The sequence below is a fragment of the Heterodontus francisci genome, chromosome 11, assembly GCF_036365525.1.
Source record: "Heterodontus francisci isolate sHetFra1 chromosome 11, sHetFra1.hap1, whole genome shotgun sequence".
Taxonomy (NCBI): Eukaryota; Metazoa; Chordata; class Chondrichthyes; order Heterodontiformes; family Heterodontidae; genus Heterodontus; species Heterodontus francisci.
This window is the reverse complement of record NC_090381.1, coordinates 103679166-103705178: the sequence shown is the minus strand read 5'-3', so window position 1 is coordinate 103705178 and position 26013 is coordinate 103679166. Positions and strand designations below refer to the sequence as shown.

The window sequence follows — 26013 nt, the reverse complement described above, 5'->3', positions numbered from 1 at the left end:
AGGAACTCCTGATGTCCTGGGACTGAGATGATTGACCTCCAACAACCACAACCATTTTCCTTTGCGCTAGGTATGACTCCAACCAGTGGAGATTTTTCCCCAATTCCCATTGACTGCAGTTTACTCAGTCAAATGCTGCCTTGATGTCAAAGGCAGTTCTCACCTCACCTCTGGACTTCAGCTCATTTGTCCATGTTTGGACCAAGGCTGTGATGAGGTCAGGAGCTGAGTGCCCCTGGCGGAACCCAAAATGAGCGTCAGTGAGCCAGTTATTGCTGACTAAGTGCTGCTTGATAGCACTGTCAACGACCCCTTCCATCACTTTGTTGATGATCGAGAGTGGACTGATCGGGTGGTAATTGGCCTGGTTGGATTTGTACAGCTTTGTGTGTACAGGACATATCTGGGCAATTTTCCACATTGCCGGATAAATGCCAGTGTTGTAGCTTTACTGGAACAGCTTGGCTAGGGGTGCAGCTAGTTATGGAGCACAAGTCTTCAGTACTATTGCCAGAATATTGTCAGGGCCCATAGCCTTTGCACTAAGCAGTGCCTTCAGCCGTTTCTTGATATCATGTGGAGGGAATCGGATTGGCTGAAGACATCTGTGATGCTAGGGACAGTGGCGCAGTGGTTAGCACCGCAGCCTCACAGCTTCAGGGACCCGGGTTCGATTCTGGGTACTGCCTGTGTGGAGTTTGCAAGTTCTCCCTGTGTCTGCGTGGGTTTTCTCCGGGTGCTCCGGTTTCCTTCCACAAGCCAAAAGACTTGCAGGTTGGTAGGTAAATTAGCCATTATAAATTGTCACTAGTATAGGTAGGTGGTAGGGAAATACAGGGACAGGTGGGGATGTTTGGTAGGAATATGGGATTAGTGTAGGATTAGTATAAATGGGTGGTTGATGGTCGGCACAGACTCGGTGCGCCGAAGGGCCTGTTTCAGTGCTGTATCTCTAATCTAATCTGGACCTCAGGAGGAGGTTGAGATGGATCATCCACTCTCAAAGTAATTGGTAAAAGAAGCAAAAGCGACATGAGGAAAAACGTTTTCTTGCAGCAAGTCATTAAGGTCTGGAATGCACTCCCTGAGAACGTGGTGAAGGCAAGTTCAATTGAGGCATTCAAAAGGGAGTTAGACTGTTATACGAAAAGGAAGAATGTGCAGGGTTACTGGGAGAAGGCGTGGGAATGGAACTAGGTGAATTGCTCATTCGGAGAGCTGGTGCAGACACAATGGGCCGAATAGACTCCTTCTGCGTTGTAACAATTCTGTGATTCTGTGAAATCTAAAATGAATAAAAATAAGTTGATTCGAAAATTAATTTTTCAGCTCGAGTGTAGAATTTCCAAGTGTTCCAAATTTTAAAATGCTTGTTTGGCGCAAAATAAATTATTGCAATTACGGCCGTTAAAAATTAAACTTGATGAATCAAGACAAGAAGAATTGCTAGTTTGGCAAAAATGAATAGTTCTGGGTCATGTTGCATCTGGTAATTAAAGCCTGTTAAATTATTGAGCTACTGGGCATTTTGACATTGTAATACACTGTAAAAGTAGACATAATGTACTTGACAGGAGATAACGTGCCAAAGTTAATATTTTCTTTTTAGCAAATATGGCAATTTAACTCCCTGCAGAGAGGAAGCAAGACCCAGCTTCCTTTTTATCCCACTTTCAAATAAACACATATCCTTTTCCAGATGTTTTATTCCATTAGCAATTAGCAAGTGACTTCTTTTGCTGTAGAATGTAGCCATGGAAAAACACTTCTTCGGCAATTTATTGGTAGCTATGTTGGAGGATATCACTTAAACACAGGGCAGTGGGGCTTCTGGTGCACCAAAGCAGGCTCAAGTCACACACCATCCTGATTCAGAAATATATGGTTGTTCCTTCACTGTTGCTGGGTCAAAATCCCTCCTTAACAGCACTGTGCGAGTACCGACATCACAGGGATGCAGTGGTTCAAGCCTGCGGCTCACCACCACCTTCTCAAGGGCAATTCCGGATGGGCAATAAATATTGGTCTTGCCAGCAATGCCCAAAAACCGTGAATGAATAAAAACAAGTTTTAACACAATTCACATGGGCGGCGCAGTGGTTAGCACCGCAGCCTCACAGCTCCAGTGACCCGGGTTCAATTCTGGGTACTGCCTGTGTGGAGTTTGCAAGTTCTCCCTGTGTCTGCGTGGGTTTCCTCCGGGTGCTCCGGTTTCCTCCCACAAGCCAAAAGACTTGCAGGTTGATAGGTAAATTGGCCATTATAAATTGCCCCTAGTATAGGTAGGTGGTAGGGGAATATAGGGACAGGTGAGGATGTGGTAGGAATATGGGATTAGTGTAGGATTAGTAAAAATGGGTGGTTAAAGGTCGGTACAGACTCGGTGGGCCGAAGGGCTGTATCTCTAAATCTAAAAATCTAAAATCTAAATAGAAAGGAGAGAGGCAAGAGCAGAAAGGCTGAAAGAACAGGGAAAGCAAATATTCTCTCTCTTCCATCATTGTGCATTAAAACAATGACACAAAACGAATAAAATTATGATAGTTAATTTCACCGTACAGCTCCTAACTGTTAACTGAAAGGTAGAACTGATGAAGGACTTGCTTGCTCCGAGCATCGGGAGGAAAAAAAAAGGGAGATAATAAAGGAATTCCAGAATCAGAAGCTCGAGAAAAAGACTTGGTTCAGGCTTGTGCACACAAACATATGTAAAAGTGTACACATAATTTATATACATACAGTAAATATGCACTGTAAACATACATTATATAGAACAACATGCATAATGCATATAAACAGACATGCAGACTTATTTTGCTTCTTACAGTGTTTGAGGATTCACAGTAAGAGATTACAACATTTTATTATTTTACAATGATCAAAAAACCTGAGTGATCAGTAAACCTGCCTGCAACCAATTAGAGTCTTAGGAATGACCGAGACCAACAAAAATCAAACACAATAACAGAAGTTTCCCTAACAATTTGGAGGGTTGGTATCTCAATGGACTATGATGTGGAGACATATTCCAGAGATTCATATCAGACTTCCTCAGATGTCGATCTCACTGACATTTCTCAGGACAAAGATAAATGGAAGACCGACAAAACAGAAAAAGAGAGGAGAGTCATAGACAGGCAGGTCACCCTCGGTCATTCTATGGATCTTCTAGTAGCCAGTTCCAGAATAGCAAAGGGAGATAACTGGCCCCCTTCAGACAACAAATGGTGTGCAGGCATCTAGATAGAAATGACTTTGAAAAAAGACTTAAAAGCAAGCTGGATGTAAGCTTGCTTCGAAAGAACAGATCTGGGGGCAGTAAGAGACTGTAGACTAACAAGACTTATGACCTGTGGAAACAAGAGGACTGAAGAGCATTACTTTAAACCTGGTTCAATGTCCCATCACTCCCAATTGTACTGGCCTGATGCTTCCGATCTAAAATGTCAAATTGGACTCTGCAGAGTCTCATTAACACACACAGCTTGAAAACAGAACTCAACTACCACAACAAAAGAACGTCACAGTTGTAACATGTCACCTTAAACATTTTGGGCAGATTCCCTGGAATTTCTGGGTCCACTAGAAAATGAAAGGTAGGAAATTTGGAAGTTCTAGACAGAGCCAGTATAAACAGGCTGTGGGACACACAGGCTCTAATTAGCACAATTTAATTCATTGTGATTTTTCAGAAGAGTGTGTCACCTACCAGGGTCTCTTTTAAGGTTAATTACAAGGGATTATATTTTTGACTTAGAGTTTTTTGTCTCATTGCAGCATATACCAGGTGAGAGAAAGGAAGCAAGACTTGCATTGATATAGCATCTTTCATTATTTCTAGCTATGAAGCACTTTGAGACATCCTATGAGCGGGCTGTGAAGCTTAAGGGTTATTTTATCTTTCTCCCCTTCCCATTCTCAGTTGGACGTTATCCAATGATGCACAATCATTAGAGGAACTCTGCATACAATGAACTGCAGGTTCATATCCCACTACTGCAGCTCACCACACCCATTCTTTAAACAAATAGAACAGTTCAGATATTACACAAGAGTTATCAAGTTCCACTATCTTTATGCACTTATTGAAAGGGATATGTCTTCAAACAAAATCACTATTAAGATTCTATTTATAACATCAGAATAGAAAACTATCAATAAAAACACATTATTATTTGTGTATTATGACCAGGCTGCCAATGCATTCTCTGTTTTTTTTATTTATTCAGTGTTTTGCAGTTATGCTGAATAAATATCAAATGACAAAAAGATTTTACGCTTGAAAAGATCAGCCAGGTGCCACGGAAGGAAACTTTTTGGGTTCTGGAGCATAAGTACTCACCTGAAAAGATCGCCAAACTTGCTTCTTAAGTGACTGCAAGATACATAAAGATCATACAGGTAGGCCAGAATGCATCTTTCAGGAGAGGAGCATTCTGAAGGATTGACAACATGCTTTACTACCCCACATAGCCTGCAAGAGAGAGGATACAGAGAGCAAGTTGGAAGGATCAGACAGCAGAATGACAGAAACAGTCTGTTCAGGTATCCTTACTTTATTGCAGAGGCATAAATTGCAGACTTGAGGGTTTCAATCAGTGGAAGCATTCTCAAGTATAAGTGACCTGACCTCCACTGAATTGATAGCGATGGAGACCCACCCTTTTCCATCATGCTCTCAACGTTGTCCAAATATCATTTTATGCCCTACCAGACTTGGCTGCAATCTTAGCCCAACCTGCTGTGCACAAAACCCATGGGATCAGGTGGACTGCAGGTTTTACACCCTACTCGATATTGCTCGCCATTGAAGTTGATGGGCAGCAATATGGGACGAGGTGCAGAAACAGCGTTGTACCCGTTCCCAACTGTTCCACCACTGGAGGGTTAGATTAAAACGTCCCCCCCCGCCTTGAGGCAGTTTAGTGTTTGCCAGTGTGCCCTCTGGTGCAAAAGAGCATCATGACAAGGCATCACACACACAGAACGGACTCAGCATTCAATCCCATGGCCTGCCTGTTGTTGGCATGATGCTCCCAGGTCAACCTCTGAACCCAGCTTCAACTGGCCTACACAGAGACCAGAGCACGGCAGCAAAAAGACCCAGGACTGCAGCACCTGTGGTCACACTTCTGCCACCAGCACACTAATTTTTAATTGTGCTGCCCGTTATCCAGGAGGCTTGCATTTATATAGCACCTGGTAAGCTCTCAGAAATGTCTCAAATGCATACAGATGGACTTTGAAATGAATTGCAACACTGTCCAAGGTGCCAGAAATGGTACAATACCCTTTTCTGAAATATTCAGGCACAAAATTCTGCCTTCCAATAGATGTACTGTAAGTGGCTGACTGAAATTAGAACTACCGTTTTCTTATAATTTCCAAGGCAGGGCTCTAAAATAGGCCACTTTTACACTCAGTATTGCTTGCTGGGATGGTGATGGCTCTTGGGTGTGATATCCAAACAACAACTTACGTAGCACCATCCACAAAACATAACATCCAAAGGTTCGTTACTTAAAAGAGGGAAGGAGGATGGGATAGAAAACTGGGCAGAAATTGAGAGAAGGATTAGAGGACAGGACCAATGGGGAGTTCAAAGAAGTTACATTTTGAGGACATTTTGAAAGAAAGAAGCAATGTTTTTGGGAAGAGGGGTTTAGGGAAGAGAATTCCAGAGTGCAGGGGCATGATGGCCGAAGACACTGCCACTGTCAGTGAGGGAAGACACATAAAATCCCAGAATCAGGATGGAGTGTGTATGAGCTGCAATGTCGGGCCAGAGGAGGTTGTACAGGGGAGAGTGAGGCAGTGAAGGATTTGTAAATCAGGACAAGCATTTTGAATTTGATATATTAGAAGATGGTGAGCCAAGTGATAATCACTGAGGACAGATGAGCAGTGGTGAGTAAATAAGATGTGGCGAAGCAGACCCGGAGGAGTCCAGGCTTTCTGTGGAGTGCAGCCCTAGAGCCAGTGAAGAGAACATAGAGTGACAAGAGCAGGGATGTAGATTCCAACGATGATGCAGAGACAGTTTGAGTGTGGAACCAGAAAAACTCAGGGTTAAGGTGTGGAACTTCTGGCAACAGCCAAACAGATCATGCCAATATTTAGTTGCAGGAAATATTAACTTATTGACAACTTAATGTTGGACTAGTATCCAAACAGTACAGATGCAATAGTGAAGTCCAGAGTGAAGACAGGGAAGTAAAGCTGGGTAGCAGCAGCACACCGATTTAGAATAGAATGGACCAAGAAAAGAGCTTAGGCGACACCAGCCGAGACACTGGTGACGACCTCGCTTCCTTGGTGCAGGTGGGGCATGGAACCATGAGAGATTGCGAGCATGGAGGAGAGGCATTGGAGTAAGATGGATTTGTTGACTGTGTCAAAGGCCACAAAAAGGTTCATGCACCACGAATATAATCATATAGGATATCACTGGCAATGTTAACCAGGCAGATCAGCTTGATGTTGGTGAGACAGAAGCCAAACCTTCAGACAGGACATGGGAAGAGAGTTGGCAGGAAATTAGAGGCAATAACACATTTGGGAATCTTAGAGAAGGATGTTAGAAATGCAGCAATCATCAGGGAGAATAGAAAGATCCAACAGGTGAATAAATGATGCACAGTTACCATTTACCAGTGTCAAAGGTATAGGGTAGATGCAATCCTGATGGAAATCCCTGAAAATGTCCCAATATATGCTTAATATGCTTTATTGTTAATTATGCTGTTCATGGTTAGTAATGGTCTGGCAAATACTACATAAAGCTGGCTAAAATGAACTGAACTTCACTTTAACCACTACCAACAACAGAGGTGCTGCTGAACTTCATCATGAGTCTGCAAAAACCTGGATTTATCAAACTTCAAACACCATGCCTCACCCTTCAAACACTTGTGCCGTTTGGTCGGGGTTGAGCACGAGACAAGAATGGTAGCGTCGTAACACGGCCACGATGCACAGGCATAGCCCTGTGGTGTAGCTCCCAGCCAGGCTCGAGGATTTCAGCAACAACTCCGCTTCCACCACACTCAGTTCATTCAGCAACTGAGACATTAAATAAAACACACAAGATCAGAGCACAGATTTTATAACTCGCACATGCTAAACTTTTGTAAGTCACTGGATATGCCTCAGCTGGAGTATTGTGTCCAATTCTGGGCTTTAGGGAGGATTTCAAGGCCTTTGAGGATGCACAGAGGAGATTTACTGGAGCAATACCAGGGACGTAGGACTTCAGTTACTGGAGAGACGAGAGAAGTTGAAATTGTTCTCCTTAGAGTAGAGAAGGTTTAGGGGAGATTTAGCAGAGGTTTTCAAAATCATGAGGGGTTTTGATAGCATTAATAAGGAGAAACTGTTTGCACCAGCAGCAGTGTCAGTTACCGGGGACATGCATTTAAGAAAATTTGCAAAATGCAGAGAAGGTGAGAATTTTGTTATGCGAGTTATGATGACCTGGAATGCACTGCCTTGATGGTGGTAAAAGCAGTTTCAATAGTAACTTTCAAAAGGGAACTGAATATATACTTGAAAAGGAAACATCTGCAAGGGAATGGGGCTAATTGGTTAGTAGCTTCTAGAGCTGGCACAGTCACAATGGGCTGAATGGCCTCTTTCTGCAGTTATGATTCTATATACTGGATACAACAGAGTAGAAAATAAAAATTTCTGGCGACTAAATGATTTTTTATTGTTGACTACATTCCAAAGTTAGTGAATTGTATCACTCGTTCATGCAAGCCAAAGATGATAGATATGAAAGCCAGTCTGCACTGAGCTGCCGATTTGAGCCTCAGCAGTTGTTGTGTTGCTACAATTGGCCAGGCTTGGGCAGGGAAAGAAGTAAAACTGAATTATCCAGGGCTCCCACTTTTATTTTTTGCTATTCAGTGACTCTTGCTGGAAAGTCCTTATGCACAAAAGCCTGATAAGAACAGAACTGTACTTGGCTGCTCCGTTCTGCGTTGCCCAATAGCCTGTTGATGCTGAACATCCAGGCTTTTGTGTTTTGCAATGGTCACTTGGTGCTGCAGAGCTGCTGGGTCAGTGGAATTGGTACTCAGCTAAAGTCATTTCCTTCAGGAAAGACAAATGGAAAAAATGGAGGGAATAAAATGGAGAGGAATGTGACCTTATTCCAAAAAGATATGGGGAGCAAAACTAAAAGGGAACATTTAATGAACATGAGAACCTTCCTGCCTCGAGCATCTAGTCAGGGTTTTTCCTCATCGACACGCTTATATAAAATAAAACAGCTGTCCCTTCAAATATGTGTGCAACTATAAGTTTATAATATACCTGTTTAAGATACAAGCTCAAAATAACATAGGTCTTGAACAGATATATATCCACTGGGCCAGTTACAAAAATCATCCAACAGTTCAGAAAACTTAACATTCTGTCCTGCGAGCAACACGCTCAGAAAGTCTTTCTGGTTTATGGGAAGTTAAATGGTGGTTACCTATTTATAATGGGGTGCAGCTCATCTTTTAGTTGTGTTGATAACAACATCCCAATAAAGAATGGAAAGAAAGAACTTGCGTTTATATAGCACCTTTCATGGCCACAAAGCATCCCAAAGTGCTTTATAGCCACTTTGAAGTTATCCCACTGTCGTAATGTGGAAATTTGCGCACAGCAGGCTGCCATAAACAGCAACGTGATCATGACAAGATAACTTGCATTTAGTAATGTCAGTTGAGGGATAAATATTGGCCATGACTCCCCGACTCTTCTTCAGAACGGTATCATGGGTTCTTTTGCATCCACCCACAAGGGCAGATGTGGCCTCAGTTTAACGTCTCATCTGAATGATGATACATTTTGTTTCCATTAAGGTCATGGTCAACCAAAGTATTGAGCAGGGTTGCATGGAGTGAATGGCAGGCAGAACAGGGTAAATCTCCATTCTAGCATCAGCGCCTTCAGCTGTTCAACATAAATCATTCAAGTTATGCATGCCAAAACGACACCACTTTTAACTAAAACCATCTCTCACAGCTGTATTCATGCAGCGTGTTTCCAAATCCCAGCCCCTCTACACTGAGATAAAAGAGAGGAAAAGGGGAGTCTACTGAGCAAGTAATTATGTGAAGACTAACAAGTGGCTGAGGGTGTTTGATCACAGCTGTTTACAGTCTGGGGAGTTGGGCAACATCCTTAACCACCAGAGCAAAGTCCAGGTGACTTATAACTTTATCCCCAGTCCACAGTTTACTCCTGAAATGCTCCTGAACATATTATAGCCGTAGGATTACAACCTTACCTGAATAGCGAAGTCAATAAGACCGTTGATATTAAGGGCGCACTCCATCATATCAAAAATGAGCTGGATGTGGTGAGCTAGAGGCAGATGGTATGAAGTTCCTGAGGCAAAGCTAGTGATTTGTTCCAGGACATTACTGGAAATCTGGAAGGAGATTTATAATTAATGCTTTTTTTCCCTTCCTTTTACTAAGTGTAAAATAGCATTTGCAGTACTTGAGGATTGGCATGGCTCTAAATCCTTCCAGATGTTTTCACAGCAGAGACCTCTGGCTCCAACAGTAGGGTTCACAAGAACTTTCTTACTGTAATTCAGTCATTGGAATGCTACATGAAAGGTTTCTGCTGAATTGAATCGAGTATAGACAGCAACAGCATTGAGCTGAAGTCTCTTCAAAAGGTGTCAAACAGACAAACTTTTACTGGAGGCAGCTGCTTCGTTTCAGTAGCCACATATTAAAAAAACACTTGGTTAAATCAGTATTAAATAAAAATGTTGCATCTCCCAACATCTCATCTACACTGAAAAACTTTTGCAGTCAGAGGAGGAGATTTTTGTTCAAATATTTGTCATCCCACCATATCCACATGCATGCAGCCCTGATGTGAAGTGATAGCTGCTACAAGTCCACAAGAACTAGGGTTATTTGAAGTACCATCCATTACTTTCACGCGAGTACTGTGGAAAAGGTGGTTAAACTCTTTATGTGTCCTTTGTATCAAAAATTAAGGGCCAACACACTGGAATTCCAATACTGTCCCTCAAGATACAGGTTCATGTAAAGAGGCAGGTCCACGGAAACATGATTCCCACCATCAGCACTGATACACTTCCTGTAGAAATATATAAATGAATTAGTGTGCAAATGTTTCCTGTGAATGAGACTTCCTGGTTTCAATTAAAGGACACGAACTGCAACGAGAGCCTACAATGCTTACTGAATTTTCTTTGGATTTCAAAATTGCAAAATTTGTCAACAAATTCTGAATGAAATTCTCACAGCCATCCAGGTTTAACCAAGATCTGCGTGTGGGACTTCTGTACAATATTAAAATGTAAATAGCAATTCAAAAATTAAGTACAGACCCACTATTGTGGGTGCTAATCCATTGGACTCCCTCATAGCCAAGATTTGAAGAGGTAAGGATCTAGGTCCCTAATCTAATTATAAAGTGGAAGGGACTGTACTGCATGATGTTAAATTGATCCAAAATGGGATGATGATTTATTAATACGGATATCAACTGATCACCTGCATTGGTTGAAGCCTCCATCAGATATTACCATCGTTAAACACAGCAGTTGAAAGTTGGAGACACATTTCGACCAGCTTCACTCAGCTGTCCCAGGGGTATTAAAAACAGATAAAAGGGGTGGTTGGCAGCCCTCCGAGGCACTCTGCTGCTCAGGTGACTAGTTAGCACCACGTAAAAGTACTTTAACAAGGTGCGAAAAGCTTATTGATTAGCTCCAAAATAGCCAGCCTGCTTAGCATGTTATAAGTGGTGCCTGTGTAATTGAACTCAATGAAAACGGCCAAACTGTTAATGTCATTTGCCCAATACAGAATGGCCATGCAGCCCATCGTGTCTGAAAGAGCTACCCAATTAATCCCACTCTCCTGCTCTTTTGCTATAGACTTGCAATTTTATGCTGGGATAGCTTGGATGATGTAAACAGCAAGAACTGTATTGCATACATAAGCCAGCTATTTTCTACCATATGGTGCAGAGGTAATGGTTAAGGCTTTCAATAAATTTATAAGAAGCCAGTAATACCATCAACTGTCTTATCCGTCTGCAGTTCTGGGAGACAGTGATGTAGTGGTAATGTCACTGGACTAGTAATCCAGAGACCCAGGGGACACGGGTTCAAATCCCACCATGGTAGCTGGTGGAATTTAAATTCAATTAATCAATAATAATCTGGAATTGAAAGCTAGTCTCAGGAATGGTGCCATGAAACTATCATCGATTGTCGTACAAACCTAGCTGGTTCACTAATATCATTTCGGGAAGGATATCTGCTGTCCTTACCTGGTCTGATCGACATGTGACTCCAGACCCACAGCAATGTGGTTGACTCTTAACTGCCCTTTGAAATGGCTGAGCAAGCCGCTCAGTTATGAAGGGCAATTAGGGATGGACAACAAATGCTGGCTTTGCCAGCGACGCCCACATCCCTTGAAATAATTTTTTTTAAACTTGGCAAAAGGTGATTAGTTGGTGGTGTTTGTGAATCTTGTGGCTTTGTTTGTAACAGTCATTCGGAACCAAATTTTCCTCTTCAGTGCCCCAGGACATATTTATGTATAGAAATCACAGGCGGCTTGCGCCTGAATTTGTGATGAGTGCTCTTTCTGGATGAGAATCTTACATCCATGCTCTCCAAGAAAACCTAAGCCTCATTTTCTAGTTGTGCCAATGGGAGAAAACACCAGGACTCAAATACTTTGAGACTGACAAATACATGCTAACTAAGAGAACAAAATAACTAAATGAGTGTCAACAGTCAACAGAAGCTTCCTGGTGTTAGTGGGTAAACCTCCTGATGTTAACAGCACACAGCAGTGGGAGTAGAAAACAGCACCTGCGCACCTGAGACGTCACCTGATGTTGGTCGAAATAGGACAGTTGCTGAAGTTTGGCAAAAATAGTCTCCAGAGTTAGAGGGGTTTCCTGTTTGATCCTCTTCGCTTTTTGTCCTTCATCACCAGCTTCACAGACAGAAGACAATGACAGCAAAACAATACATTAACAAGTTCATTAAATGTGGCAAAATATTATACAGAGGATAAAAATCACTGCAGTATGAAACTGCCGGTACGGTTAAGGGCAGTAAAACGTGACTCACTGGTTTCTGCTGTACTTTTCTTGTTCAGTATTTTCAGGATATCTTTGATAATCTTTTTCAGCTGGTGCCGGGCTTCATCCCTTTGCTTCCCCACTCCATAGAGAAGAATCATTCTCTGATTGCATTCGTGACTTGAAGTCTCATCCTGTGATTAATGATCAAAGCATGTTAACTAAATCCATACAACATTTCTGGTAACTAATATGTTGGCATTTAACTTTCATTGCTTAGCATGTTCGCATGAAGATCCTTTGCGTGCAATTTTAGCACAGTCGGTAGTCCATCTATTTCAAACAAGTTAAGCAGCGAACTAGAGGAAATTATACCCCATATTTGTGAAAATCAACGTCAATCAATAAACTCTACCTGAGAGGATGCTACTGGGATGAGATTGTTAACCAGTTAGGTTTTACCTGGCAGTAATGGGGTATAATAATGTAACTGTGGGTTGATTAACAGAACTAACACCACTCCCAATTTTCTATGCACTGCAACACAATGGCAATAAGAGCAACAGACACAGTTATTTTTAAATAAAGAGGCCCATCTTTCCTCTGGCATATCAGAGGCCTTCCCTTTGTATTCCAGGACTAAAGCTAACACTATCAAGGATAGAGGGGGCAGTAAGAAATGGGGGGGGGGGGGGAATACGCTCTCGATGCCTTGGACGTCGGGGTCCTAATTTCCCCATTTCTCCTCATTTCAACATACCCCCCCTACTCTCATGCCAACATTTCTGTCTTTGGCCTGCTCCAGTGTTCCAGTCAACATCAAGGCAAGCTCAAGGAGCAGCATCTGATTTTTCGATTAGGCATTCTACAGCCTTGCAGACTGAACATTGAGTTCAATAACTTCAGCGCATGACTGGCCTTTCTTTTAATATTTTATTTTTTAATCATGTGCCTGTTTTCATGTATCCAGAGCTGCTCATTATTCTATTAACACTCTCTCTGGACTAATGCTTTGCCTCTCACCACAAGCATTCACACACTCTTTGCCTTTGTCCCAGGACAGCTTTGTTATTTAATCTCTCCTGCCCTCTGCCCTATCAAACAGCTTCTCCTTTGATTTCTCCCTAGCCCCCCTCCCCTTCACCTGCTTAAAACCCAATTCTTTTTTAACCTTTGCCAGTTCTGATGAAAGGTCACGGACCTGAAACGTTTACTTTGCTTCTCTCTCCACAGATGCTGCCAGACCTGCTGAGTATTTCCAGCACCTTTGCGTTTTTATTTCAGATTTCCAGCATCTGCAGTATTTTGCTTTTATCCTAATTTCCCCTGTTCTCTTCAGGAGGATAGAGAGCTGCAGCCAGATGCTTCGAGCAGGAAGGGAAATAAACGCCACAGAAAGCAGTATTACAGGCTACCCTTGAAACTCTTAGCCAGCAGTTACAATAAACAGTGGTCTGGAGAGAGTTCACAAGTCCTATCTTCTCCCATAGAGGAGATAGTACAGGAGAGGGAAAACACTTACAGGGCGAAGGGAAAAAGAGCAGAGGAGTGGGATTAATTGGATAGTTCTACTAAACAGCTGGCACAGGCACCATGAGCTGAATGGCATCCTTCTGTGCTGTACCATTCTATGATTCTGTTACAAGAAGCATGGGAGAAAATATATGGAAGTCTTTTCCTTCTTTTTTTCTTGTGATATGGATATTGCCCGCAAGGCCGGCATCGATTGCCCATCCTAAGTTGACCTGAAAATGTGTTGGTATTCCTTCTTCTTGAACTGTAATCTGTATTTGGCGCAATGGTGCAGTGCAGCTTTAATTTAAAAAAAAGTAGCATTTCTCTTCAAGAAATCTCAGTTCACCTCATGCAGTGGACAGAAACAGAATGAACGTCGGCCTCTGAAAATGTTGTGTTAACAAATATACAGCTGCACCATTGTAAAATTCAGAAAAATGCCAGCAGGCTAAAATAAAGCAAAATAATCCTCCTCTGAAAAAAACCCCTCCCCTCCAAATCCTGAAGTGCTAACATTTCCAATTCAGCTACCGCTGGATTGGTGTCGAGGCCTATGCCAACCTCCCAGTTCCAGATACCCTACAAAGCCACGCATAGATAAACCTGCAATGTTCTGCTTTCAGCTCTGAGAAGGTAAATCCAGACCGGAGGGAAATTCAACATCAGCAATAATATTATGCATCATCTTTTGGCATTATACAGATACCAAGCTTGGCAGGGCACAAAAGAGAGAGAAAAAAGATAAGTGCTTTCCACTGATGGTACCCTCCCTTTTACATAGAATTTACAGCGTAGAAACAGGCCATTCGGCCCAACTGGTCCATGCTGGTGTTTATACTCCATATGAGCAGCTTCCCCCCAGCCCTCTTCATCTGGCCTTATCAGCATATCCTTCTAGTCCTTTCTCCTGAATGCACTTATCTAGCTTCCCCTTAAATGCAGCTACGCTATTCACCTCAACTACTATTTGTGGTAACGAGTTCCACATTCTAACTACACTCTAGGTACAGAAGTTTCTCGAATTCATTTTTGGATTTATTGGTGTCCATCTTACATTTGTGTCCTCTAGTTTTGGACTCCCCAACAAATGGAAACATCTTGCTTATGTCGACTCCATCAAACCCCTTTTAAAGGCCTCTATTGAGTCACCCCACCACTGAGATCTCTCAGGCTAGTGTTGTTGATAGGTCAGCCCAAACCCACATTCAGCTTTTTAAGAATCGAGGTGTGGTTAATTGCACTTCTGAGTAGCAAATGAAAATGAGTAATGGACACCGTTACTAGGCACGTGATGGCAATACTCATTCACACAATGTGTGCTTGTACCTTTTTGTGCGTTCATTGGTAAAATCGCAAGATAAAATGCAGATTTTTTTCAAAAGATGATGTGAATACTTTAGCTCCTTGACTACTAAATGGTGATAGATGTTTGTTAAGTAAATACCCACATGTGAAGAGCATTTACCTGTCTTGTGAGAATGCATGGAAGGTGTTTTCTACTAAAATTCATGCACATGGCTAGTCAACGATTTCAACTGGACAGCACTGCCCACGACTATCCTAGCCCTTTAATTGATAGAAGAGTGAAAGTGCTGTGCCAATGCCTAACTTCCTTATTAGTGCAAAACAACTTAAAAATACGGATGAGGTAAATTAGGGAACAATCAACCATTCCGCTTTCAGAATGAAGTAATGTCTGACCACTTCAAGCCGACCAAAATACATATTAAGCTAAAAATCTCAGGCTTTATGAAAACAAAAAGAGTTGAATTCTGTTTTGTTCGCCTTTTAGTAAGATTGGAAATTGAATTATGGGTTGAGTAACTATAATCAAGAGGTATAGGTCGATATATTTAAAAATTATTATATATAACAAAATGATTAAACAATTATGGTGCAACTGATATTACTGAGATGGTGAAATTGAATGGTCAAGCCTTATACACTGAACTTGTTTTAAGGTTCATTTTAATCCAATAACGAATCAAAATCAGGAATCGATTTTAAGATTTAACCAACTTTATATGCACAGCATTCAGGAGATTAACTTCCAGCTACAAACTCCATCTTGCAGATTGCCTGACTGAACCTGACTCAATCCAACTGCCTAAGTTATACAGGATAAGGGATGGCCTATAAAGGCTCATAATATTGTTAGTTACTATGAGCATAAAAGGACCACCTATAATTGCTTGTGCTCAAACCAATATTTAACATTGATAATATTGAAGCAGGGCTGTCTCTATAAATGTCCTGGGGATCTCCAGCACTCAATGAGCATTCCCACCAGTACCTCATTTGCCTCCAGATTTGAAATGAATCATACAGGATAGAGGCGGCCATTCGGTGCATCATGCCTGTGCTGTCTCTCCAAAAGAGCTACCAATTTATTCCTTGCTCTTTTCCAGTAACCTGAAAATTATCCCTTTTTCAACATATATCCAATTGCCTTTTGAAGGTTATGATTGAATCTGCCACCCTTTCCAGTCGTGCACTCCAGATCATCATTTCCCTTCTGGTACTTCGGTTTCAAAAAATGTTTTAAACAAAACGTTCAAACTACAGCACTCAACATGAGCATTACAGTAAAAATTATCATTCTTTTTTATTTGTTTATTTTTCTTGGCTAGGGGCATGGCCAGTTCTGCACTGGCATCTACCCAGCAATGTGGAAAATTGCCCGGGTATGCCCTGTGTATAAAAAGGACAAATCCAACCCGGCCAATTACCGCCCCATCAGTCCACTCTCGATCAACAGCAAAGTGACGGAAGGGGTCATTGACAGTGCTATCAAGTGGCACTCACTCAGCAATAACCTGCTCACTGACGCTCAGCTTGAGATCCGCCAGGGTCACGTAGCTCCTGACCTCATTACAGCCTTGGTCCAAACATGGACAAAAGAGCTGAACTCAAGAGGTGAGGCGGGAGTTACTGCCCTTGACCTCAAAGCAGCATTTGACCGAGTATGGCATCAAGGAGCCCTAGCAAAACTGGAGTCAATGGGAATCAGGGGGAAAACTCTCCATTGGGTGGAGTCATACCTAGCGCGAAGGACGATGGTTGTGGCTGATGGAGCTCAATCATCCCAGGATATCACTGCAGGAGTTCATTTGGGTAGTGTCCTAGGCCCAACCATCTTCAGCTGCTTCATCAATGACCTTCCCTCCATCATAAGGTCAGAAGTGGGGATGTTCGCTGATGATTGCACAATGCTATCCTCAGATACTGAAGCAGCCCATGTCCTTATGCAGTAAGACCTGGAAAACATCCAGGCTTGGGCTGATAAGTGGCAAGTAACATTCGTGCCACACAAGTGCCAGGCAATGATAATCTCAAACAGGAGAGAATCTAACCATCTCCCCTTGACATGCAATGACATTGCCATTGCTGAATCCCCCACTATCAACATCCTGGTGGCTACCATTGACCAGAAACTGAACTGGAACAGCCACATAAATACTGTGGCTACAAGAGCAGGTCAGAGGCTAGGACTTCTGCGGCGAGTAACTCACGCCCTGACTCCCCAAAGCCTGTCCACCATCTACAAGGCACAAGTCAGGAGTGTGATGGAATACTCTCCACTTTCCTGGATAAGTGCAGCTCCAACAAAACTCAAGAAGCTCGACACCATCCAGGACAAAGCAGCCCACTTGTTTGGCACCCCATCCAACACCCTCAACATTCACTCCCTCCACCACTGACGCACAGCGGCAGCAGTGTGTACCATACACAAGATGCAGTGCAGCAACTCACCAAGACTCCATCGACAGCACCTTCCAAACCCACAACCTCTTATCACCTAGAAGGACAAGTGCAGCAGATGCATGGGAACACCTCCACCTGCAAGTTCCCCTTCAAGTCACACACCATCCTGACTTGGAACTATATCGCCGTTCCTTCACTGTGACTGGGTCAAAATCCTGGAACTCCCTTCCTAACAGCACTGTGGGTGTACCTACCCCAAATGGACTGCAGCAGTTCAAAAAGGTAGCTCAACACCACCTTCTCAAGAGTAATTAGGGATGGGCAATAAATGCTGGCCTAGCCACCAATGCCCATATCCCCCAAACGAATAAGAAAAGTATGACAGTCGAGATGCTGTCAAGACCCACAGCCTTTGCAGTGTATACGGGAACAGGGTTGGGGAAAACCGCAGAAATAACAAAGCCAGCAGCCTCCAATTTTTGTACAGGGATCAATCAGATTTATCAATGGGAAGTAGTGGGTAAGAAGTACTGAAAGTATGTTTTTGAATCAAACTGAAATTTGACTAAGTTCACCAATATTAAAAATGCAAGTTGTCAGTCAACTGTAAGTCACTATCTAAATTTTAAATTAGATAGTATGTGGTTGGAAGTTGAAGAACAATTTAAACTGGTCTGTATATGAAAGCTATTTATTATTGGGTATATCTCTAAGAGCACATAATGAACTGGGTAAGTGAACTTCTAATGGAGTGAAGACTTTAAAAAGGGAATTTGGTGAGAGTGGGAATCCAGTGGTAAATAGAGGGTAAGTAGTATGAAAGAGCATTTTTATCAAACTGAAAATTTAGCCTAGTTTTCTAACTTTACAACTGCAAGTCTGCTGTGAATTAACTGTCAATCAATTGTAAAGCCATTGAGTAGGTGTTTTGGCCCTGAATTTGCTGCCAGAATAAAGGACCGTTTAATGGCACTCACTGTTATTATTGTATACACTGTCTAGCAATCTCTGGCGAGGAAGAGATATCCAATGAATTGCAAATCGCTTCAAATTGCTGGCAGTTTGCACTGGCCCGCCATTAGCTTAACAAAACGGCAGATCACCCTCAACCTCCCCATGAGTTTCATGAAGTTGCTGCACTTGCACATTAATTGCCAATTAAATTTGCTACAGAAAGTTAAGACTTCTATTTAATGGTCAAGTACATTTTAATGAGGAAATTTATGTCCCAACAACGCCAAACAACCTCTCCAGCCGAGAAAGGGCACAATTTAAACTGTGAAGCCTCATTCCAGTAAATTGTTAGAGATTTTTAAAACTTAATCTGTTGGTTCTGTTTCTTTCTCTCTCCCCACCCCCCTCTCCTAATCCAATCTTCCTTTCCCTCTCTCTATTTCTCCTTCCATGCTGTACGATTCTAAGATCAGGAAAGTGACCAAAGTACCCCAAAAAGCATGATACTGCTCTGCCATACTGTCCATCAAAGCAAGACAGGTCCATCATTTACACCAGAGGTTCTCAAACGTTTTTCGTCTGCAGACTACTTAGGCAGGGCAAAAGACCCTGTTGACCACCTACCCATCCTACCTCACCCGCTTTCACTTGCAACCGCAAAAAAAGCTCAATAGAATTAATGGAAAGAACGGTACTGCTGTTGATAAAACACCAATGAGGAGATGCCAGGTTCCAAGCTGGAAAGCTTCAGTCTCAAGTCATGCTCCATGTTCAGCCGGGTTCCTCTTTGTTTTCAGAGCCACAAGTGTTGAAAATCCTACCTCGCAGTTGTATGTTATTACAGTAACATAAATCTACATGGCTGTTGCTCGCGCTCATGACAACCCATGCCTTGCATGCGGTCTGGTAGTGTGACATCATGCGAGCGGTGGGGATGAGAGTTCTTCTGTATGGCCTCAGCCATGGCATTGTGCAACAGTGCCTTGCATTTTGGACCAGACCATGAATCACCTGGGAGGACCCTCGCAGATTTCTGCACTTCCAGAACCACTGCTTGAAACCAATGTTTAACATTAACCAACGCACAGTTAGAATGTAGCACCCAGTTGTACTGAAAGTCAGATCCACCTCATTCTCTCCAGTATTTCAATGCAGACTGGATAACCTTTTTTTGTTACAGAAAAGGTACACATAATTGTACAAAATATGGCGGCTGTGCTATTGCCATTCATTGCAACCTGCTAATTTTCCTACATAACATCTTTGCCTAAATAAGAAGGGTCACCACACTCCAAAAAATAATTCAACGTCTGTGAAACACTTTGAGACCTTTCGGAGCAACATGATCAGGTGCTATATTAATACAAGCCTTCATTATTCTTAATATCACAGTGCTGGTGATCTCAATCATTACTAATGCCAAGCACAGCAACTTCTCCTGGAAATAAAGTCAAAAAACAAAGTTTAAAAAAAAAATCTCACTCATGACCCTTCCATTATTTATACGATATGAGCAGTTTCAAAGCTGAAATTGCTCAAGGTTCTATAGTCTGAATGCTTCAATGAGATTATTGCTTTGCAATTGCTCTCAGATAGGAGTTATTCCCTATAATTCAAGGAAGGAAATATTATGAAATTACATGTTAAAAAGGTACGCTATCTTTTCAGCAAGGCTTTGGGAAAACGGGAAGAATTCGTTTTTTGCTGTATACAAGGACAAGGGCAATTAAAGATGGGCATTAAATGCTGGCCTTACCCACATCGCAAGAACAAATTTTAAAAAGCAACACAGTGGCCAAACAGCATTGAAATGAGTAAAGTCACAAAAGTGCTGCTCACTCAGGACGCGATCAAAATGAAACTGATATAGGAAATAAAGACTCAAGGAACTAAAGTTATACCAACTTGGAAGGAGAGTGAGTAGAAGCTTGGCACATGTCTGTTATATAACAAAGGATTGAAGTAAGAAAACTGTTTAACTTGACCAATGAGAATAGGACAAATATGAAATTTAAAGTCGGGAGCCAACTAACAGATGAGTAAAAGATTTTTTCACCCCTTATAAAATAGTTGACATATGCAGCAAATTCTCAGAGGAAATAGTTCCTTTGGGATCAACTGACAACTTTGAAAGGGGCTGGTAGTAGAGGTAGGACCAACATATGCTGGAAATGGTGTTTTACAATTCCTGATATTAATAGCACTGCTTGATTTTTTTTTTGTTACACAGGGAAAGTTGCTGAAAGGACTTCCATCTAGATTACTTATGGGCTTTAAATGCAGCAGGTTCACTAGGCAGAATAGCCTTTACTCACTCAGATTTTTTTCATGTTCTTATATGATTATGCCAACTCCTCAAAGATCAAGACAGGCTCTATTAAACGTGCAATCTGGAAGCGGCCAACAAAAAATAAACTGGGTGAAGAATATGGGTCCTTTTATAGGATCATTAACTTCTGAATGGTACTTTATTACCATGACATGTAAAGGTGAATTGGAGCCAAATGTTATCATCTTAATAATGAAACGTAATTGCATTTTACCACACAATGATGTACTTTGATGAAATTTGTATCATTATTGTGCGTTTGGAGCCAAATAAAAGAAAAATATATGACAAGTACTTTTTCAGTGTGTCTGATAGAGAGAGAGAGAGATAGAGAGAGCGAGAGAGAGAGATAGAGAGCAAGAGAGATAGAGAGAGCGAGAGAAAGAGATAGAGAGCAAGAGAGATAGAGAGAGCGAGAGAGATAAATAGATAGATAGAGAGAGCGAGAGAGATAGAGACAGCGAGAGAGAGAGAGAGAGATAGAGAGAGCAAGAGAGATAGAGAGAGCAAGAGAGATAGAGAGAGATATTCCTTAAAAGATACATCAGGATTTATAGTGTTAAAATGCGAGAAATGGTCTTCTCGCCAGAGGCCAGACCAACTGCACAATGGGTTATTGTGGCAGGAAACAATAGCACAAAATGTGTAGGTAAATATGTGATGTATGCTGTTCAATATAGAGTACAACTGAAGAAAACCTCAGACATATTTTTGGATGTGGTTCAGTAATAAGATGACAAAATATCAGCTGGGTCCTATGAAATAATGCATGCAACAGTCTTTTGTGCTGGATTTGAAAATATGCTTTGAATTCATTTCAGTTAACTGATCGCAAGAGTGTAACGTTACTTGTCCCTTTGATATGTGAACTATTCTAAGACTCACAGGACTACAAGTACTATGCAAAGAAAATGGGGTTTTTATCATAACAACTAGAACATGTTATACAAACAGTTACTGCATAAGCCACATCTAACTCACTCTGTCGGCTACACCTACAACTCCCTAGTCATGTGTGATGCGACATCATATCCTCCGATGACATTCACTTACAGCTTCTTCAGGTGGACCTCTCAAGGTCATCCCACAACATCCCCCTTTTTTCCAAGGAAAACAACATATGTACAATAAAAAATGATGTTGTGCTTCAGAATAACTATACATGATTAAAACAAAATGCTGTTTACAAATAAGCAAGTTTAACACTCTCTAAAACAAGGAAGTCCAACATATGGCCCACAGGCCAGGATCCTGCCCGTCAAACATTTCCATCCGGCCCGTGGGTGTACAACTGTTCCAGGGGCCATTCCTCATCCTCACCCTGACTGGAGATGAGAAATTTCCGTTTGTCTTATTCTTACAGAACAGCCTTTTTAAAAACAATAAAAAACATCGCTGTCAGTTTCACAGCTGCTGACATCGGAAATAGCCATTTTCCAACAGACTCGGGGTTTTCCTGCGGGTTCAGACTTTTTTTTTTCAAAACCCACTGGAAAACCCGGAGTCTGTTGGAAAATGGCTGATCCCGATGTCAGCGGCTGTCAATTGTGAAACTGACAGCATTCTGCTCTCTGCAGCTGTGTGACAGGAAGAAGGAGAGACAAAGAGAGAGAGAGACGGGGGAGGGGAGAGACAGAGAGAGAGAGAGAGACGGGGGAGGGGAGAAAGAGAGAGAGAGAGAGAGACGGGGGAGGGGAGAGAGAGAGAGAGAGAGAGAGACGGGGGAGGGGAGAGAGAGAGAGAGACGGGGGAGGGGAGAGAGAGAGAGAGACGGGGGAGGGGAGAGAGAGAGAGAGACGGGGGAGGGGAGAGAGAGAGAGACGGGGGAGGGGAGAGAGAGAGAGAGAGACGGGGGAGGGGAGAGAGAGAGAGGGACGGGGGAGGGGAGTGGAGAGAGAGAGAGTGACGGGGGAGTGGAGAGAGAGAGAGACGGGGAGGGGAGAGAGAGAGAGACGGGGGAGGGGAGAGAGAGAGAGACGGGGGAGGGGAGAGAGAGAGAGACGGGGGAGGGGAGAGAGAGAGAGACGGGGGAGGGCAGAGAGAGAGAGACGGGGGAGGGCAGAGAGAGAGAGACGGGGGAGGGCAGAGAGAGAGAGACGGGGGAGGGCAGAGAGAGAGAGACGGGGGAGGGCAGAGAGAGAGAGACGGGGGAGGGCAGAGAGAGAGAGACGGGGGAGGGGACAGAGAGACGGGGGGGGGGGGGACAGAGAGACGGGGGGGGGGGGGGGACAGAGAGACGGGGGGGGGGGACAGAGAGACGGGGGGGGGGGGACAGAGAGACGGGGGGGGGGGGGGGGACAGAGAGACGGGGGGGGGGGGACAGAGAGACGGGGGGGGGGGGACAGAGAGACGGGGGGGGGGACAGAGAGACGGGGGGGGGGGGGACAGAGAGACGGGGGGGGGGACAGAGAGACGGGGGGGGGACAGAGAGACGGGGGGGGGACAGAGAGACGGGGGGGGGACAGAGAGACGGGGGGGGGGACAGAGAGACGGGGGGGGGACAGAGAGACGGGGGGGGGACAGAGAGACGGGGGGGGGACAGAGAGACGGGGGGGGGACAGAGAGACGGGGGGGGGACAGAGAGACGGGGGGGGGACAGAGAGACGGGGGGGGGACAGAGAGACGGGGGGGGACAGAGAGACGGGGGGGGGACAGAGAGACGGGGGGGGGACAGAGAGACGGGGGGGGACAGAGAGACGGGGGGGGACAGAGAGACGGGGGGGGACAGAGAGACGGGGGGGGACAGAGAGACGGGGGGGGACAGAGAGACGGGGGGGGACAGAGAGACGGGGGGGGACAGAGAGACGGGGGGGGACAGAGAGACGGGGGGGGACAGAGAGACGGGGGGGGGACAGAGAGACGGGGGGGGGACAGAGAGACGGGGGGGGGACAGAGAGACGGGGGGGGGACAGAGAGACGGGGGGGGGACAGAGAAACGGGGGGGGGGGACAGAGAGGGGGGACAGAGAGACGGGGGGGGGGACAGAGAGACGGGGGGGGGACAGAGAGACGGGGGGGGGACAGAGAGACAGGGGGGCGGGGACAGAGAGACGGGGGGGCGGGTACAGAGAGACGGGGGGGCGGGTACAGAGAGACGGGGGGGCGGGTACAGAGAGACGGGGGGGCGGGTACAGAGAGACGGGGGGGCGGGTACAGAGAGACGGGGGGGCGGGTACAGAGAGACGGGGGGGCGGGTACAGAGAGACGGGGGGGGCGGGTACAGAGAGACGGGGGGGGCGGGTACAGAGAGACGGGGGGGGCGGGTACAGAGAGACGGGGGGGGGCGGGTACAGAGAGACGGGGGGGGGCGGGTACAGAGAGACGGGGGGGGGCGGGTACAGAGAGACGGGGGGGGCGGGTACAGAGAGACGGGGGGGGCGGGTACAGAGAGACGGGGGGGGCGGGTACAGAGAGACGGGGGGGGCGGGTACAGAGAGACGGGGGGGCGGGTACAGAGAGACGGGGGGGCGGGTACAGAGAGACGGGGGGGCGGGTACAGAGAGACGGGGGGGCGGGTACAGAGAGACGGGGGGGCGGGTACAGAGAGACGGGGGGGCGGGTACAGAGAGACGGGGGGGCGGGTACAGAGAGACGGGGGGGGCGGGTACAGAGAGACGGGGGGGGCGGGTACAGAGAGACGGGGGGGGCGGGTACAGAGAGACGGGGGGGGCGGGTACAGAGAGACGGGGGGGGCGGGTACAGAGAGACGGGGGGGCGGGTACAGAGAGACAGGGGGGGCGGGTACAGAGAGACGGGGGGGCGGGTACAGAGAGACGGGGGGGCGGGTACAGAGAGACGGGGGGGCGGGTACAGAGAGACGGGGGGGCGGGTACAGAGAGACGGGGGGGGCGGGTACAGAGAGACGGGGGGGGCGGGTACAGAGAGACGGGGGGGCGGGTACAGAGAGACGGGGGGGCGGGTACAGAGAGACGGGGGGGCGGGTACAGAGAGACGGGGGGGCGGGTACAGAGAGACGGGGGGGCGGGTACAGAGAGACGGGGGGGCGGGTACAGAGAGACGGGGGGGCGGGTACAGAGAGACGGGGGGGCGGGTACAGAGAGACGGGGGGGCGGGTACAGAGAGACGGGGGGGCGGGTACAGAGAGACGGGGGGGCGGGTACAGAGAGACGGGGGGGCGGGTACAGAGAGACGGGGGGGCGGGTACAGAGAGACGGGGGGGCGGGTACAGAGAGACGGGGGGGCGGGTACAGAGAGACGGGGGGGCGGGTACAGAGAGACGGGGGGGCGGGTACAGAGAGACGGGGGGGCGGGTACAGAGAGACGGGGGGGCGGGTACAGAGAGACGGGGGGGCGGGTACAGAGAGACGGGGGGGCGGGTACAGAGAGACGGGGGGGCGGGTACAGAGAGACGGGGGGGCGGGTACAGAGAGACGGGGGGGCGGGTACAGAGAGACGGGGGGGCGGGTACAGAGAGACGGGGGGGCGGGTACAGAGAGACGGGGGGGCGGGTACAGAGAGACGGGGGGGCGGGTACAGAGAGACGGGGGGGCGGGTACAGAGAGACGGGGGGGCGGGTACAGAGAGACGGGGGGGCGGGTACAGAGAGACGGGGGGGCGGGTACAGAGAGACGGGGGGGCGGGTACAGAGAGACGGGGGGGCGGGTACAGAGAGACGGGGGGGCGGGTACAGAGAGACGGGGGGGCGGGTACAGAGAGACGGGGGGGCGGGTACAGAGAGACGGGGGGGCGGGTACAGAGAGACGGGGGGGCGGGTACAGAGAGACGGGGGGGCGGGTACAGAGAGACGGGGGGGCGGGTACAGAGAGACGGGGGGGCGGGTACAGAGAGACGGGGGGGCGGGTACAGAGAGACGGGGGGGCGGGTACAGAGAGACGGGGGGGCGGGTACAGAGAGACGGGGGGGCGGGTACAGAGAGACGGGGGGGCGGGTACAGAGAGACGGGGGGGCGGGTACAGAGAGACGGGGGGGCGGGTACAGAGAGACGGGGGGGCGGGTACAGAGAGACGGGGGGGCGGGTACAGAGAGACGGGGGGGCGGGTACAGAGAGACGGGGGGGCGGGTACAGAGAGACGGGGGGGCGGGTACAGAGAGACGGGGGGGCGGGTACAGAGAGACGGGGGGGCGGGTACAGAGAGACGGGGGGGCGGGTACAGAGAGACGGGGGGGGCGGGTACAGAGAGACGGGGGGGGCGGGTACAGAGAGACGGGGGGGCGGGTACAGAGAGACGGGGGGGCGGGTACAGAGAGACGGGGGGGCGGGTACAGAGAGACGGGGGGGCGGGTACAGAGAGACGGGGGGGGCGGGTACAGAGAGACGGGGGGGGCGGGTACAGAGAGACGGGGGGGGCGGGTACAGAGAGACGGGGGGGCGGGTACAGAGAGACGGGGGGGCGGGTACAGAGAGACGGGGGGGCGGGTACAGAGAGACGGGGGGCGGGTACA

The 26013-nt window shown here is 46.4% G+C and overlaps 1 protein-coding gene across 8 annotated transcripts in view; it reads right to left on the bottom strand.

Moving 5' to 3' along the window:
- The window catches only part of LOC137375437 (mediator of RNA polymerase II transcription subunit 12-like protein), a 604549-nt gene that overhangs the window by 140071 nt on the left and 438465 nt on the right, over nucleotides 1-26013 (bottom strand). For 7 of the 8 annotated variants that reach the window (XM_068042658.1, XM_068042659.1, XM_068042660.1 and 4 more), the window contains 5 exons: nucleotides 12137-12281; nucleotides 11881-11999; nucleotides 9284-9427; nucleotides 6899-7062; nucleotides 4343-4474 (listed from right to left, as the gene is read on the bottom strand). In XM_068042658.1, coding sequence (XP_067898759.1) covers nucleotides 4343-4474; nucleotides 6899-7062; nucleotides 9284-9427; nucleotides 11881-11999; nucleotides 12137-12281 — 704 coding nt within the window. The remainder of the gene's footprint in view (nucleotides 1-4342; nucleotides 4475-6898; nucleotides 7063-9283; nucleotides 9428-11880; nucleotides 12000-12136; nucleotides 12282-26013) is intronic. The other variant, XM_068042662.1, reaches the window with a different exon arrangement.